A 17,894-nucleotide genomic window follows, 5' to 3' on the forward strand; every position below is an offset into this window, starting at 1 on the left:
ACGAGTATATACGCAAATACCAGATTGACGCATATTTAATTTCCTTGTAATTTCTTTTATGTTTATTGGGACGGGTTTTCGCGTGACGCAGAGAAGCCGAGAACAAAAATGTACGCTGCTGATTTTTTTTGCAAACATTTTTTTTTTTGAACAGTAGTTGTTTTTATGTATAAAGTGGAGATAGTAAATAATATCATCTGGCAGTCAAAATTTTCTAAACACAACAGGACTATCTCTTGCAAAAACGAATTGAGTGCATTCACACTGTATGTGATAAACAGTGGAACAGTGACCACATAAATTTACAGTATGAGGGGAAAAAATTGTTTTATAAAACTTTCTTGCGGTGCCTCTTATCGGAGGTCAGCTATCATCACATGGGGGAAATCTTTACCCTTCAGTCTTTAGTCACGAACAACTCTAGGGAATTGCTTTGAAGTCAACGTGATTAATTTTTGGGATATTACGCCGTGTTATATTACTCAGTTAGTGTTATTTATTTATTTATTTAGAAATTGTTGATTACACTGATAACCATGTTGTGCGCTGGGCTTGTACTTCGGTATAATAATTTGTTAAATTAATGTGGTTTTCGGCGATTAGTTTTGGTGTAGCGGTCAAGTACCAGATAAGAGACGGAGGGGATATATGAGGTTATCCGGTAGTTGACGGCTACATTACAACTAAACGCCGAAATCCACATTATTTTACCTTGTTATAAATGTGAAATACCGGTCCTAAGAGGATTAACGCACGCTTATATAATTATCATGCTCTAATAACAGTCAAGCATATTTCGAAGCCGTGAGATAATTTTTCTCTAATTTCTCTACTACATCTTTCATCCATATATCGTGGTTTACACCTTTTATATCGAAGTAATTTCGCAATGTTTGGCATCTCGATGAATAATTTCAAAATTAATTACCCTATCTAATGTCACTTGTAATAATATGTTATCATACAATTATGTTTTTCTGGGAACGCATCAAATGTTCAGATATTGAACGGAAAAATAAAATTAATTTGTGTTATTGCACAGTTTATTTTATTGTCAATATGGGGCTTTATTTTAACTGAAACAACTGCCAACACCACGAAGGGTATCAAATAAAAGGTTACCTAGCTGAAAATCCAGGGGAAGATTTGTGGAAGACGTCGCAAGTCACGTTTTTGAAAATCACATGTTAGCAAACCTTCCATAAAACAGTGACAAATAAAAGGAAACTGTTCACAATGTTTCCAGCTTCTTTTAATTTATTGAAAATTTTATATTATTACGATTGGTCACGTCTTGACTTATCGTTATTTGTGTTTGGTGGACAATGGAGCCCGATGTCAGATTTACATTATTAATTATTGGCAGTTAGTCCATCTTTATGATTAATAAATTGATTGCCACTTCACGTGGTCACTTTTCTTTGTGTTTATGTCACATCACTAGTACAATTTTCCGTGTGAAATATATGTGCAAACAAGGCATTGTTTCAGTGTATTATTATTATATTATGTCCGTGCTAAACCTCAAGGTTCTTGTATTGAATGCATTTATTGTTATTTATTTTTCGTTTCTAAAATACGTTTAAAATTACACAGCAACACGTTAAATCCTTTTTAATGATAAAAGATTAAAAGGTTTAGCTCGTCAAGTTGCATTGGAGCGAAACATCATAACACAGAGGAATGCATATCACAATCGATTTGCCGCTGTATTGTAGTTGTATTGTAACAATTTATTTATTTTCTTGGATCGGTCGTCATTATTAATACTAACTTATATTGACCGCATTTTCTCTGAAAGCAGATGCATATTTTTAAAACGCGCAAATCCATTGTCAAGAACAAGATACAGCGAACAATGATTTTCCACACTGTGCTGAGTAGTGCAGCATTTATTTGTTAATTTAATTAAATTTATCCATTATTGTACGTAGTCAGTTATGCAATATTCGACTTACCCTGCCAAACTGCCGCAACCTGGGCCCTCGAGATGTCGTCGACTGGTTAGTCAGTGATGATTTAGACATTTTCGGAAAATTCACGAATCACAGATTTACGAACAAAAATGTAAACAGAAGATGAACACTTCAGAAAAGAAAAAGTAACAATTTAAACAAAATCGAAAGCCGTCAACGTAAAACGCACATAAAATGGAATATATCGAAGCACAAAACACCTTAAATTTGTAGCAAATTATAAAATACCGTCAGAAAATAACATTAAAAAAGCACCGAAAATCCCTTCATCACAGCCCCATACTGACGCACAACACGTCAAATATACCGGAATAGAAGCACTAGGTTATCGGAATGATATGATGCACACGCAGACTCGATAGCAGACATCATTGAGGGTTTAATTAACGAAATGTTGCGGACGAAAATGAATTGCGAACGATTGTTTAGTGTTTATGAGCGACCGCACAATGACAGTTCGGCTCTATGGCGGAATCGCCGCGCGCGCGCACTTCCACACTGCTAGATACTTGCTTTCTGACCAGTGCTTGGTGCTGAATGCCGACCGTGACAGCAACAAACTGATTCCTAAATTATGCACAACTCAAATATAAACGCAGTTGTTGCGAAGTTTCCCGTCTTCGTGTTCTCTCCTGGCGTTCACCTCGTGGAATGATTGAATGAACTATGGACAGCCTAATCTTTAAACATCGGCTTAATTCGAAACTCTTAACTAGCGCTAGTTAATCGATAATAATTGTTATAAATAATAATACGTTTTTGAGCGTTGTTCTGCAGAATGCAGCCATTATTAACAATCATTAGTAGTGGGTAGATACTCAATTCTGTTTGTATATTTCTTAAAGAATCATACGTTTTTTTCGTTAATTATTGTAAAAACATGGATTTATTTCTGTTTTTAGAAAGGGTAACCGGATAACTCATCAATATGACAATCAAACACACCTTTAAAAAGTGATATAGTCATGAAAAGTGATGAAACAAAAATTAGGTTTATTATTTAGTTTTTTTCATCGACTTATATTCACTCTTTAAACGTTTGTTGAATTGTCATTATGTTGAGTTATCATGGAACTGCTCTACAATAACTTGTAAATAAATTATTCTGGATAATGGTATCTAGCAGACGGGATTCTCTGATGAGGAAATTGTTCCTTATTCCTGCCATTACATTTTCAGACTATTTTTATATGAAATTTTTTTTATTACATTTTATTATGTAAAATTTTTTCATTCCGTGGGCTGACTTATTTCTGCAGAATCGCTCAATTCAGTTTTATAAGTAAAATAAACATTATATTATTTTGTCGTATCATTATTTGAATAATGATTGTATCTCTAAAATAAAAGTCTTTACCAACTGACTAATCTTTATATCTCTTTGATAAAAGGCACACCGATCACATGACACCTTTAAAACTACAACAACACTGTCATTTCAAAGATGAAGCATTGATAAACTCATTCAATGATTTGATCGAAGTAATTTTTTTTAGATAAAAGTGTCAAAAACAAAATCGTTCACAAAGATTTTATTCTGGAAGACGATGACAACAAATGAATTACATCGACATCTAGCGGCATTTTCCGGAAACAGAGTGTACAAAGACAGATTTTGTTCAGTGTGGTTTTTACTATTAAAATTAGGTATTAAGTTTATCCGCTAATATACCTTTATTTATTGGCTGTATTTAACAATATTAATCGAATACCCTTACATCCTAAATTTTCAACGACACATTTTCATCCGAAAATTAGCCAATAAAACGTGAAAATTATAAAATTAACTTTTGATACGTAATATTTTAATTATTTTAAAACTTATGACAGTGTTTACAAACAAATCGAATGGAAGGTTTTTATTATATATCACTAGCGAAGACCCGTGAAAATAACGGGTTATTATTAATGTAGAATATGTGAAGCTGGAAGTATTTTTTTTTAATAATTTGCCTGGGGATCATTTTTATTTTTTTCTTATTTTTATTATCAATATAAAGTTTTTTTACAGGTTTTTTTTTCGAAGTCTGTCTCACTAGGATAAACCTGTGTCGAGACAGACGTATTTGATACATGAATTAATGTTTACATATTTTTGATACATAAAATATTTCATTACATTAAATGACATTGTGAAAAAGATACAAAATAATAAATAATAATAATAAATGATAAATTTGTTAATCAGCATCTAGTTGGAGTACATACTTATGTAGGGATTTTTATAAAATTTTTGATCATGGATCTGTCTTGGCTGATGATCCAAGACTTGATGTCTGTTTTATATTTCAAAAAAAATTCGTTCAGTCTAATGGCTAGTGGGAGAGCATTATATAGCCTTGTTGCAAAATATCTAAAATTTCTCTGGCCAAAAGTTGTTTTAGCGAAAGGGATTTGTAAGAAATTATGTCCTTTGTTTCTAGTATCACGAGCAGTTTGGATATTGTCAAAAGTAGTTTTGTGTTTGAAGAGGTATGTTAGTATGTTTTTAGCATAAAGTTGCCTAATGTCCATAACACAGATTTTCCTAAAGATTTCATCCGAACTGCTTGTGATTGGTAGTTTGAGGATAATCTTTATTATAAGTTTCTGAGCTTTAGATATTGGATCATTGCCTTTCAAGTACAAATTTAATATTGGCCATTTCTTAAAAGATAATTATATTTTTGTTCAAAAATTAGAGAGACGTCATAAATTTAGCTTTCGAATGAAAACTCTTAGATATCTGTCAAAAAATTTAACAAAAGAAATACACATTTCATATACCTAGATAATTATTTAAAAAATTATCATAAGTAAAAATTAATTTCCGACTATACGTAGATAGGTAGGTACCTACTTTTGATTTTTAAATTTTCTATCCAATTTCCAGTTCATCATTTTGAAAGACTTCACATCACCCACATCATCACAAACAACCTAAATGAGTATGTTTGATTATAATGGAGTTAGTGGGTTTAATTCTACTACTTTTCATAATTTTAATTATGAGATTTTTTATAATCAATACGAATTGACGACTAGGTTTGTATGACCTGGACGTAAATAAATTCTGGTTATTATTCGTATGAAACTGCATATTTCTAGACTAAACCCATTGAGCTTAGTTTTACAGCGGTGTAATATTGTTCGGATTGATTGTTTTATTTTTTTAATTTAAATATCTTGGAAGACGAAGTATAGGAAGACGGAGGACGCCGAACATAACATCTAAAAGTACGTGACTGTTATGAGGATGATCGATCGTAGGGTAAAAATACTCTCGGATAAGTTTATCCGAGACACTATCTAGGTTACAAATCGATTTCATTAGGCACTTTTTTTCCATTTAAAAAGGTAGATGCCGAAAATATTGGAAAAATTAGATATAAGATGATATTGTTAATTCTGAATTTGAAATATGACGTCGACAAATGAGTGATTTGAGACGCCTGTCCTTATAAGACAAAAGATTCTGGGTTGACTTCCTAGTTGTGACCGTTATTTTTAACATTATTCTGTGTCTTCTGTTTCATGTTTCGTTTTAGGTTTATTATTGATATAATGATTTTACACATAAATATAAAATACGATTACAACTTCTTTATGCATATTTTGGAAACCGGTTAATTTGACAACTAATGATGAAAACTTTTGTTTATGTCTTCAGATCAAAACGACAGTTCCATAAATAAACCACTCAGTTCTACAGTTCTTTATTTAAAATTTTATTTCCAGAGATACAACTTCACGTTTTTTTTTTAATTCAAATAATCAGGTACCGCGGTACTTACCTGAAGGCGTATAGGTACTGGATAAACTTGTTTCAACCAATTCAATTCATACATAACAATAACAACTTAAAAATTATAATAAAAGTGAGCTTTGAGCGAGCATGGGAATATTATTATGCACGAAAATAGCAGAGCTAGAAATATTTGCAAGTCGGGGTTGCAAATATCTACTACTCAACGCCTTTCAACCCTTGCTTACTTGTGTAATATTTTAATTCCAATCATTTTTGCCAACGGAATCTATTAAAAATATTGAGGTTATTTTATTAATTTAGTATTAGGTGGCTAATAGTTTTTTTTAATCTTTTTCACTAGAATATAACACTCATTTTGGTAGATTGGTAGGTAGTTGTGGGTAAATTTATTGTAAAATATTATCTGTTCAGCGAAATCTTCATAAATCCGTTTTGTTTTTCTTACTTCAATTATCGAATGCATGTTTCTAAGGACATTAAACAGGAAACACTTACAAAGAACTGTCAGATTCGAAATGGTGGGAGCCTACAATCATCTGAAAAACACGCTAGAAGGCTTATGAAGAAAAATAAAAAGTACAAAAATAAAAGTACCTATGCAAAAGTTTAAACCAAAAACGTGATGTAGTAGATTCACCAGTTTACCGCTACCGAGTTTCTGGACACCGTGTATAGGTTTACCCAATCGTTGTTATTTATTCATTTTACGTCAGCTGCTGGTTCAAGCTACGTAATCGAATACAAATTAGTAATAACAATAAAAAAATACCAATCGAAATCCCAACAATGTTTTCAACAACATAACAAACATGTTTTACGCCAGTCACGTTTCCGAATCGAACTTATTCGTGACCTCAGAATTTGCGTATTTTACTATAGAATGGACCTCGACCTCGAAGGTTTTTATGTAAATTTGGAACATCTATTATCGTGATCGTATAGTGCTACGAAACTGTATAAAGTAGACTTAGTTCGCGTCTATCACAAAAAAGAGCTTTGGCTTCATGAAATTTGCACAACCTGTTCTGTCAGAAATTTATAGGTCAACGCAACAATTTTAGATAAAATTTGTAATTTTCACCGCAAAAAGTATTACAGTGATATATTTTTGGGTTATTATGCCGTGTTGCGCTACCTCCTTCTTTAGTCAAGGTTTCGGACAGCATTACAGTTTCCATCATCATTACACATCTGCCCTGATGATGGACACTGTAATGCTGTCCGAAACGTTAGCTAAAGAAGGAGGTAGAGCAAAAAAGGTTAATATCCCAAAAATATATCACTAGCAAAAATTTTAAGTTAGTAACGTTTTAATCGTGGGCTCTTTAAATTTATTAGGTAACAACTGTAGAAAATTTAGACAAAATTGTTGTCATTCAATATTTCTTTTCAATAAGATAATTTGAAACAAACCGAGGTTGAAAACTTACATGAATAAAGTGAATCTATGTTACTGAGGTTTCATTGAACGTCCCGTATACAAATTTTAGCGGGCCGTTTACGTATTATTATTATTTGTTTTATTTGGGAAACCGCATAAGATTTTCAACTGATCCCAACCGTCTGAAGCCAGTGAGACTATGGCATCCCCAATTAGGGTATGTTGTGTGAGGAAAGAGAAGGAGATGGACAAGAGGAAGGTGGGGAAGTACCTGGCTATTCAGATCTGGTCACCAAACACGGCCAAAGCCAATCCAAGCAACGTTTCAATTATGAACGGTGGTCTTACACCAGGGCGATACTGAGAGTATCTTTCACTCTGGAACGTGCCGCAAATATACTGTATATTATTTTAAACGATAATTAGTGAAATAACACAAATTAATCAAATAAAATTTGCTTGCGCACGCCGGGATTTGAACCCGCGACTTCCAGCTTGCTAGTCGAGAGCCTTAACCCTCGACCATTTCCCTCGTTTCAACTATTTCACTCGTATACGCATATTAGTCATTTTTTTAGTAAAAACTAGAGTTTTATATGAATACCGCACAAGATTCCTAACCGTCTGGAGCCAGTGAGATTATGGCATCAACAATTATTGTATAGAGAGGCTTACACCCCGAACATGTAGGCTATTAAAATTCTACATATTGCCGTTTATATGAAAAAGACTCGTTAATCATGATGTTTCAAGGTGGTTCTTTTTGTTGACTGCATTTTCTATTTCACCGTGTCATAAAGGGAGTGTTTTTCGTGTTATCATCAACTTTCCGCCACAGCGAAAAGCTTAAATTCGTTCTCTTCGAAGAGTGGTTCGATACTACGGGAGAAAAAAAAACCAAAATATTCCCGCCTAACGTCAATATAATTTAATGCCTTCATTTTATGACAAAATTGTTATAAAATTCGGAAGTATAACTGTTATAAAAATAATTATAAATTGTCCAAAAAGGTTCAGTTGTTTCGAGTTTTATCGTGGTTTTTACCAATTCGTAATACCTGTTAAAGGTATTTAATAATGAAAGTGTATAAACATCACAACAAAACATTTTTCATGTTCTGTAAACGACACGGAAAATAAAGAACGCCTAGTCAAAACTATTTGTATAATTTTCAAAACCCGACACGAAATGATGAGTCATTTAATTAATTTACTCTTCCACTGCAAATTAGTATAAAACTAACTATGGTGATGGATTAAGAATAAAAAATTATGATTAATTGCGTTTGCTCTTCGTACATTTCCGCGCGAAAAACCCGAAAACCCGTGAAAAATAACAGCATATTTAAATTGTAGGATTTTTTAAGCTGAAAGTATTTACTAAAAAATATATTTACTTCAGGATCATTGCTTTTCAAAAGAACAAATTTACCTGTCGAATGTTAGTAAGCTTGAGAAATTACGATCTGTCGAACATTTAAACAAAAGAAATACACATTTCAAATGAATAATTATTAATTAATTAAGGATGGGTTTTTGTCACAGAATTTGAACAATTCATCAAATTTCAACGTTTATTTTCGGGTTCTGTGAAAGTCCTATTCAAGTTCTGTTATTATTTCATTATAGGCTAGATGCTTGACAGAACTGAAATAATAACAGAACTTGAAAAGATCTTTCACAGAACTGAAAATTATCTTTGAAATTTGAAGAATTGTTCAAATCGTCCTTAATCATTTTTTAACCTGCTTTATCGCTTGTCTAAAAGGATTGATATTTATCAGTTCGAATTTTTGAAATTAATACTTAATTGAACTTAAATAATAAATAATTTTACGCATTACGCACGAATACGCAGGAAATCACTTCACGACAACCGAAATTAGTGTACGTTTTAATAATTTTACATCGCATCTTGTGGAAAAAACAAATTCTTTGTTTTATTACTCAATATATTTTATTTTCCTCGCTTTTGTTATAAATGTTTATTTCAAATTTTATCAAAATGGCTCACCGGTGAATTTTGTATGCTTAGTAAGACATCTTAATATGATACAATATCCTCTCTATAACACAATTCCTTAATATTATTAAACAATACATAGAAATAAAGATAGGCTTATCGATTTTCGCCTCACGCTTATACACTCATAATTATAAATACCACTTGGTTAACTTAATTACTGCAAGAAACAACTACTTATGTCGTGAGAGATTGTAAAAGATGCATTAGAGTTCAATTTTTTCGTAATAAAAACGCTATATAAACATATTTTGTGTTTATTAAACCCCCGACTTAAATTGAAAAGTGCTAGCGCTTTGCGAAAATGGGTCAGCAATTGGCTTCCGGACATGGGGAGAGTCGAGAGCGAACTCATGCTAACACAAACTCACATATCTAATATGAACCAATAAGTGTTTAGTTAAAAAAAAATGTTAATTTTTTTTATTACTTATTTAAGTACTTAGATAGAAAAAAAATAATAGCGTTGATAATATCATGTCAAATTTTATTTTTTATCTTCCAAAAGGCTAGTTTAAACTTAAGAGAGATAAGGATCTAAAATCACTTTTTATTTCTAGTTTAAAAATGATTATTTTTGTTCCTAATACTTGATCTTCATTGTTGTTATTATTTAAATTTGATTTACGAATCTTTTGCGCGGTTTTATTTCGATTGCTGTATAATAATGACTAGCCTAATAAATAAAGATGCGAAATTTTAAAATTAGAAATTCATATGTCATACGGCAGTGGAAATTCTAACTATACAGTTGTAAATGTTCTCCAAAATGCCCTGGAAAGAATCTCAGACTGTCCCGAAATGTGATGTCCCGAAAGAAACCATTCATCTGTTCTGAATGCAATTACTAATGTTATCCAAATTGACCCTGGTAATAAATTACATCTTTGCGATTCTTTCAAGGATAAAGAAACCATCCTGTCACTTCGAATGCAATCAACAATGTTCTCAAAATTTGTTTTGACAGCATCGCCATTCCATTGTAAGAATATTATGTACTAAATACACAATTTGGCTAACCTGAAACGGGAATCCTTCCCAGTTGGACAGACAAAGGTTCATTTTGTTTTGCATTGTTTGTAATTTATATTTATATAAAATTTAAAAAAATAATTAAAAAAATATTTATCTCCATTAGTTAGATGAAATCAAGTGTTGTTTTTTTAAAGAGCCTTTGCCTGAGGCGGAATTCGACAACTTTACCGAAATAAAATACAGTACCAATGTAAAGATACTTGTTAAAAAAAGCATACATTTAAAATATAATTAGGTATTACTGATTGCGTTCTTGAAAAATACGTCGAAACACGGATTTTAAGAGGAAGCTACAAGCAAAAAATGTGTATATTCTTGGTATACCTTATATCGTAGGTAATAGGCATTAAAATCGCTTGACAAACGGAGTCTAGAAACGTTCGATTTCAAGCAAAAAACTTGTTTTTACTTATTTTGTAAATAATTTTATAAGAAAGCAAAAAAGTTAATCAAGTAAAACTGTCACAGATAATCTTAGCTATAAAATTTTATTTTTTTTAAGTTGTATCCATTATGCGTTCATACATTTCTATTGGAAAAATATTTTTTGTAGTACATATTTTTCAACGAAGCGATAGGAAAACCTTCAATTTAGCTAAATCATATTTTTTGGTTTTCTTAATGTACACAAATTCGTTATAAAGATTAATAAAAATAGTGATTTGGCATTAAGCTTCGCCTTAAGCGCTCGGTTAAGTCCTTTAATATTATAAAAAAAAACAATTAAGAAGAGTAATGTGACAGTAATTGAGAGTTATTTGGCAAATTCAAGACCACTGAATAGATAAGTCAAGACCTATTATAGTTTGTGGCACGCAAAAACACATCTGCAATGCACCGAAACATTCCTGAAAAAATCTTTCAGGAATTAAAGATGTTCCATTAGGTGAGTTACTATAATTTTAATGGAACTTATATTCGAATCGGCTTGCTTGTAGACTGTTTAACGTTAAACCATGGTAATATATTCAACCGTTATTTTAATAATAATGAAATAAACTATCAAAAAGGACTTGATATGATGCTGTAATCTTAAATGGTAAACAAATTAGCGAAAATTGTTTATTCTATTGTATAGTTATTTTTTTTATTTTGTATAATTTATCTGAAACAAGATTGAAAAACAGCTTTAGGAATGAAAGTTTTTTGTAAAATGTAAACTGCATGAATTGTGTTTTGTTTGTAAGCATTTGTTGCAAGCAGACTAGGTAGAATAACGCATGTACACTTTAACAAAGTTCTCAATTTAAAGCAAAGCTTTGATGGCTAGGACTAACTCGTTGATTTTAAAGGTAATTCTTGGTTTTCTTTGTATACTGTATTAGGTATAAGTACATAATAATATACCTATCATAACATAAAAAACAGAATTTTTTACAATCAAAGCAAATCTTTGTTGAAATTAACTTACAATTCGTTTATTTTTGTTTTGCATTCCTGAATGTTTCATCACAGAAAACCGATACTGCTGTAACCACAACTACCTACCAACTATCATGCTTTTATACTTCAATCTAATAGGATATAAAACTTTATTTTGTGACGACTATTATCGCAGATTTAAAACTCGTAAATAAAAATAAAAAATTTGGCGGTTACAACAGAATCTCTTACTGCGCCGAAAACGCATATTACAATCATGACATAAAGTTTGGTAGTGATCTTGGTTGCATAACAAATAACACTGCTGAAAGTTTGAGTGAGCCAAAAGCATGAATAAGGATGTGCCCTTACTAAGTAGTCAGGAAGCGGCCGCGGCCTGATGACGTCGTCGTCATCTTCAATATCCTCGGCATCGGCGTCGAGTTCACCGGCGCCAGGGACGTCCCGGCTGGGCGCCGGTCCCATGCCCGCGACTGGCTGAAGACTAACGGCTGCTCTGCTCCCGGCCTGCTGACTGCTGTCTGCCGACTCATAAACGCCGCCAAACACCCACCACCCCTCACGCCTGAAAAAGGCCAGGAGCGCACTGGAAAACTATTGCGGCCTGGAGTGTGAGTCTTATTCTTCTGTGTCTATCGGTATTGGCCTACGCGAGGGGGCGAAGTCCATACGGAAGCGATTTCAAATCAAATTCGAATTTGAAGTCATTTGAATCCGTTCCCAGCTTGTGGGAGTGTTTAAATAAAGTAAAGAATGTTATGATGCAGGGCTAGACTCCTTTTGTTTTAATATTTTATTCATTAATTTGTTCTGCATCATCACATTTATCCTCGCCGATTCTCTAACCTAGTTAGGAACTGGGCGATTGTCGCTGGGATTGGTTTTGGTAAAATTTCGAATCATAATTTAAAATTTAACATCTGAACCGGGCGGAAACAGGAAATCACTTCTTGGCTGGACAGTCAACGTGTGGGTTCGTGGACTGTACAGACGATGGTCGCAGTGCTTTTCGTTTTTGAATAATTAATTGTACGGAATGTAATTCCCTTTTTTGTGTCGCCGATGAGTGCGATTTTGCTTACGAGCACGGCGGTAAACGTTTTTGTGACCGAAAAATAACCATTCCCGAAGTGGGTAATAGTGATTTCGCTGGACGGAAGTTGTTACGGACGGACCACGCGACCGCCGTTATACGATTGAACGGGAATCCGTAAAGTAACGGTCAATCCTGCGTAGGATTGGATCATACGCGATTTATATTTTGTGCCATGCATGGCTGTCAAGCGGGAACTTCGTTCTTTTTGATTTCTGGAGTTTGAATCCCGACATCGCACGTGTTCGACGGGCCGAGAAAGAGCCCTATGTATGGGTTGCAGCATCCCCAGGAACGGCTACGCGCTTATAGATAGCTGGAGTTTATGGATGTGGCCAGGAGGAGTATATCCACCTTTCCAGAAGACGGATCTCGCTTCTACGGAGTTACGTCAGCCGCCGAATGGGTGTGCGGGACGTTCCGTCGCTTCTCCCATCAAGAAAAGCAGTGTTCGGCATTAGAAAACGCGATGTTCGGCACCCGTAGTTTAGATACAGATAGCTAAAAACTGGTCGGTCTTTGGGGTAAGTCAAAATTATATAATTCTGTTAATCTGTTGAGCTAGGGCTCATCAGCAAAATGTCCAAAAGGTTTCCAATACATGTAATATCAATCCATGCACCGCCTTTTATTTATGTACATTGAGATACCTTCCTAAAAAAGAAACTATCATGATACTGACACGCGACCTTGGTTGCGAACTTTCACACCTGAGATTATTGAGTATAAACATTCTAGATGATTAATTCTAACATAGATTGGCGCGTTCTACCGAACAAAGTTTATACAATTATTATTATTTGTACCCTGGGTCAAACCCACTTAACAAGAGTGGAGAATAAATAATAACACAAGAAGTGCCTCGTGGAAGTGTTTTAAAAAAGTAACGGGAGCGCATGGGCGCCCGCAGGGGGGGCAAGGGGGGGCACTTGCCATATTTCTTCATTCTGAATGTGTCGTAAAAAATACCATATAAGAAATAAGAACATTTCAAATTTTTGTATTTGAAATACACTTTGATGTTTAAAAATTGCAATATTTTAATTTCAAACGTGAAAAAAATTTCAAAAAACTTTGCACAAATATTTTTAATCAAAACATCGAAAAATGTGAGAGAATTAAAAATGCAAAGAACACAGTCATTTTATTTAAGAATTTTATAAGTTAACTGTCACTTCACTTTTTACAACGTTCATAAAATTTAAAATTATAATAGTAAATCCCAGATTATAAGAAATCAGACATTTTTTCACAATATAAATGTTGATTTTTTTATCTTTGTATTTTCCTAAATTTAGGTTATTAAAAAACATCAATTTGTGGATGTTTATTAAACTCACGCGGTAAAACTCAATTTAAAAATAAAATGTTGACATAAACTTGCTTCTGACAATAGCATGAAACTATATTCACAAAATGACATTATTGATGGATTGGAACTGACAAAAAATAACACAAATAATGTTGAATATATTGGATTATACTAATATAGTAGTAAATTCATCATTAGAATTGAAATTATGAAAAAAAAAACTTGTTCTAAATCACACATTACAAATTGCAAAACACAGCTGTCATGATACTCATATTTCCGTGAAAATGCGCCAGTCTGTAAAAATGCAATGCTGCGAGACATTGTTCATTAGTAATAATTCAAAAAAATACAGTTTTTGAACAATGTGTAACAAAAACACCGTTTAACGGTTGTGAAGTGGTTTTTTATTAGTAAGGCTGTAAACTTATAAATTACGTCCGTCGTTCCACGGGTCGGTAAGCAATCGGCATAAACCAAATGCTGCAATAACCTACACATAAAATGTAGTTCGATATAGTAAGGTAACGGTCTCTAGCACTCGGTTTATGTCGATTTCTTGCCATGGGACGACGGGCTGAGTTGTAAAGAATACAAACAAAATGATACAAACTTCATTCTTATTATTAACCTTACTCATCACGCTTATATCTTCCTTGCATTCATTGCCAATCTCCACATTTATCACAAAGTCTTTTATATTGTAGTACAAGTAAAATAGATGTCGGGACCTACTACTGCTAAACCAGTACCAGTCGGCTACAACACTTCATCCCAAGGGGAAATTTTGTAAACCCAGTACGCTCCTGAAACAATCAACCCTCTCCCTCTCAGCTGGGCAGACGCCTGACAGCGCGCGTGCGCACAGCGGAGGGAGGTCGATAAGCTGCGCACGCCGGGATTCCCCGTAGCGTCGACTACCCGCGGCCAGCGAGCAACCGATAGACCAACAAACAACCACCCTCCATTCATAACACTAACCTCTCCTCATCTATGTAAACACTACGCACCTCGCAAAAATAACAACTAACCATTCAAAAAGGTATTCAACATTCAGATCGGAAACCTAAAATGCTTTCGTTGAAGTTTAACCTCTTCCGATATTATTATCTTTATTACTGGTAGTTCTGTGAACAGTAGACCTCGAGTAATGTTGATTATTGAATTATTACTTGACAGCACGTAACGCTTATTCGAACTCTGGCGGAGTAAAGAGGTACTACCCAACACGGCTACCATCTCTTTACAGAACACTCAATCAAATTTACAGAAAGGCGAAAAAAACAGCTATTCTCAGTCAATTACTAATTAATGAGCAGGAAAAATTCTGCTGTGCGCTCATAATTTCAAATAACAATAATTGAGTTGATAAATTTAAAATAAGTTAATCCTTTCTTCCCTCTAAATAAGAATCCAATCGGGTTTTATTTATTTATTTATACTGGGTTTTTACAGACGATCTCACTTATGTGAGAACAATCCAGTTATAAAAACTCAGTTAAATACAAATACACATACAAAGAGACATTTAATTTTCATATACCTAAATAAAGATTAAAATATAAAACAAATAAAAATTAAAATTAAAAATACATATGAAATACAAATATTACAGAGAAGTAAGAGACGCAAGTAATACATAATATAATCAGTGCAACATATTATTATAGCAGTTTTTTTTTCTGAATCCATATAAATTAAAAAAATTGAATTATTATTGATTTATAAAAATTAAATTAACTTTAAATTGATTTATATTTATGACATCAATGACCAGTTGTGGAAGTTTGTTCCATGCTTCCACTAAGGAAGTGTTTCCTAGGATTGGATGAAATATGTGTTTTTTTAGTGTCCAAGCTTATGTTCTTAGGCTATGTTTGGTTTTTCTTAGATAGAAAAACAACATTCACTTTTTAAAAGTAACTTAACAAAATTTGTCATTTTTCATTGTTGTTTGTCCAATGATGTAGATCTTAGCTAACATACGATTGAATCCACAAGGCTTTTACCCAGCCCTTGAAAGCCGTGACTCAGTAAGACGTTGAATTTCATAGGTTATATGCACAGACATATGAATATAATAGACGAGAAGTTAAGGACGAGGGGTTAAAACAAGAGTTGCGGGACCCAGAGAGGAAAGCTGACTGTGATTCGTCAATAAATCAATCTGACAGTAAATAGGCATCTCGCATTATAATATCACCATTTAGTTCTTAAAAGTAAAATCTGCTATTGAATGAATAGACATTTTTACATGGGAGCGCAAATTACTCGCCACGTTATGAACAAATTTGCGAAGTCCAAATTCGGCAAAATAAATTTCTTCTATTTTCAGAGTCGAATATTTCGTTTACGTATTTAGTTAAGACACTTTTATAAATGTTCATAATTTACTTCCCAGCAACCAACCAGCTTTGTGTTCAGATGTATCTCGATGTGATAATATATGTTTCTACAACTGATCCATATTATACGATGTGAATATGCTTAAAATAAAGTAAAATAATGCTTATATATGGAATGTAATACGACAATTGGGTTTATTCTCTTTTTCACATCTATTTTTACAAGTTTTCATAACACAAGTCACCATTTTGCCGTGTTATTTCGTAAAATGAACCGATGATGCCTCGACCATAGTTCGCACAAGAATGATGACGTCACGTTTTCTAAATTCACTTGAGGCCATACGCGAGCCCAGCCGGCTCCAACGGAACCGGTATGGGGAGTGGGGAATAATACGCTTTTAATCACTTAGGGCAGGTCTACTAATATTCATATGTCTATGGTTATATGGCAAGATGACTGGTACTAGTGCGTTTCCAGTTATTCCAGCCCTCAGTCTGCAATTCATGAAGATAGCCCTGATGTCCCTGATGATAGTCAACCTCCGATAAGAGAGGTCACAAGAAGATGATGATTATTCTACCCTGAAGGAAATGTAATATTACACAATATTTCGCATCAATTATAGATGAAATAACACTTAATGTACTTATATGGATTAATTCAGATTTATTTGCACACGCCGGGAATTGAACCCGCTACCTCCTATATGCGAACCCAAGGACAAAACCTGGCCATGGAGTGGTCAGTTTAGAATGAGTTTAATATTGTCAGAAACAGAAACATTGACTAGATTGTGCAAATGTAGCACAATTCTCCAACCCTTTAAAGGGGGGTTTACTGCCCCTGTAGCTCTTTGTCCAAACACGCATTCATACAAATTTGCCGCATAGTAACGTTTGGCGCGTACTGGATATTATAATACCTTTTTAAACAAAAGTAAGTACAAATACACATAGTTTATTTTATGCGTTCGAGCCTTTCAGAAAATAATTATTGACAACTGTGACTGTGGTGAGCATATAAAAGGTAAAACCCTGGTCATTATGCCAGTGAATGTGTCTATTAATTAAATACCTGACGTTTTGAAGAGCTGTTCATATTTCTAATGCTATATTGTATTTCTGAAATACAAAATAAAAACGACTTACATTATTGTAAAAATAACGTTAGTATTAGTAGATTTTACTAACCGCCTTCGTGCAAGTTTCAACACTATTTTGTCAACACTATTTTGTCAATATGTGTTTTCTCTTATTATCAATTGAAAAATCTGGACAAACCACAAGGATCTTAGTCAAACACGGCCAAATCGTATTTCTTGTGTTTTTCTTTAATTTTTGTTTGCTTGCAACGCATAAAGAGTGGTAAATTCTCTATCAGTATCACCCTGGTGACAGTCCACCAGAATCATAAGAATTGATTCCACGACCATCAGAATCAAAATGTTGCTTGAAATAACTATAACAATGTTTTAATAACCACATCTGAATAGGTTTATTCATCATTCCTTTTTCTTTCATCCTCTCCTTTAACCCAAAACATTCGCCAAATTCTATTGATGATTCCAGGTTGGAACTTTATGCGGTAACGTAAA

General features: G+C 33.4%; 1 protein-coding gene across 3 annotated transcripts in view; it reads right to left on the reverse strand.

Annotated features, from left to right (window-relative positions):
- LOC149419970 (monocarboxylate transporter 14) overlaps positions 1-12,063 on the reverse strand; it is a 174,579-nt gene extending 162,516 nt beyond the window's left edge. For 2 of the 3 annotated variants that reach the window (XM_089637399.1, XM_089637398.1), the window contains exon 1: positions 11,898-12,063. In XM_089637399.1, the coding sequence (XP_089493525.1) occupies positions 11,898-12,011 (114 nt within the window). In that variant the 5' untranslated portion in view covers positions 12,012-12,063. Of the gene's footprint in view, positions 1-1,958; positions 2,608-11,897 lie in introns of those variants that run through there. The other variant, XM_089637400.1, reaches the window with a different exon arrangement.
- Positions 12,064-17,894: the final 5,831 nt, after the last annotated feature.

This window comes from Hesperophylax consimilis, chromosome 11 (genome assembly GCF_061612785.1).
Source record: "Hesperophylax consimilis isolate HC1 chromosome 11, BYU_Hcon_1.0, whole genome shotgun sequence".
NCBI lineage: Eukaryota > Metazoa > Arthropoda > Insecta > Trichoptera > Limnephilidae > Hesperophylax > Hesperophylax consimilis.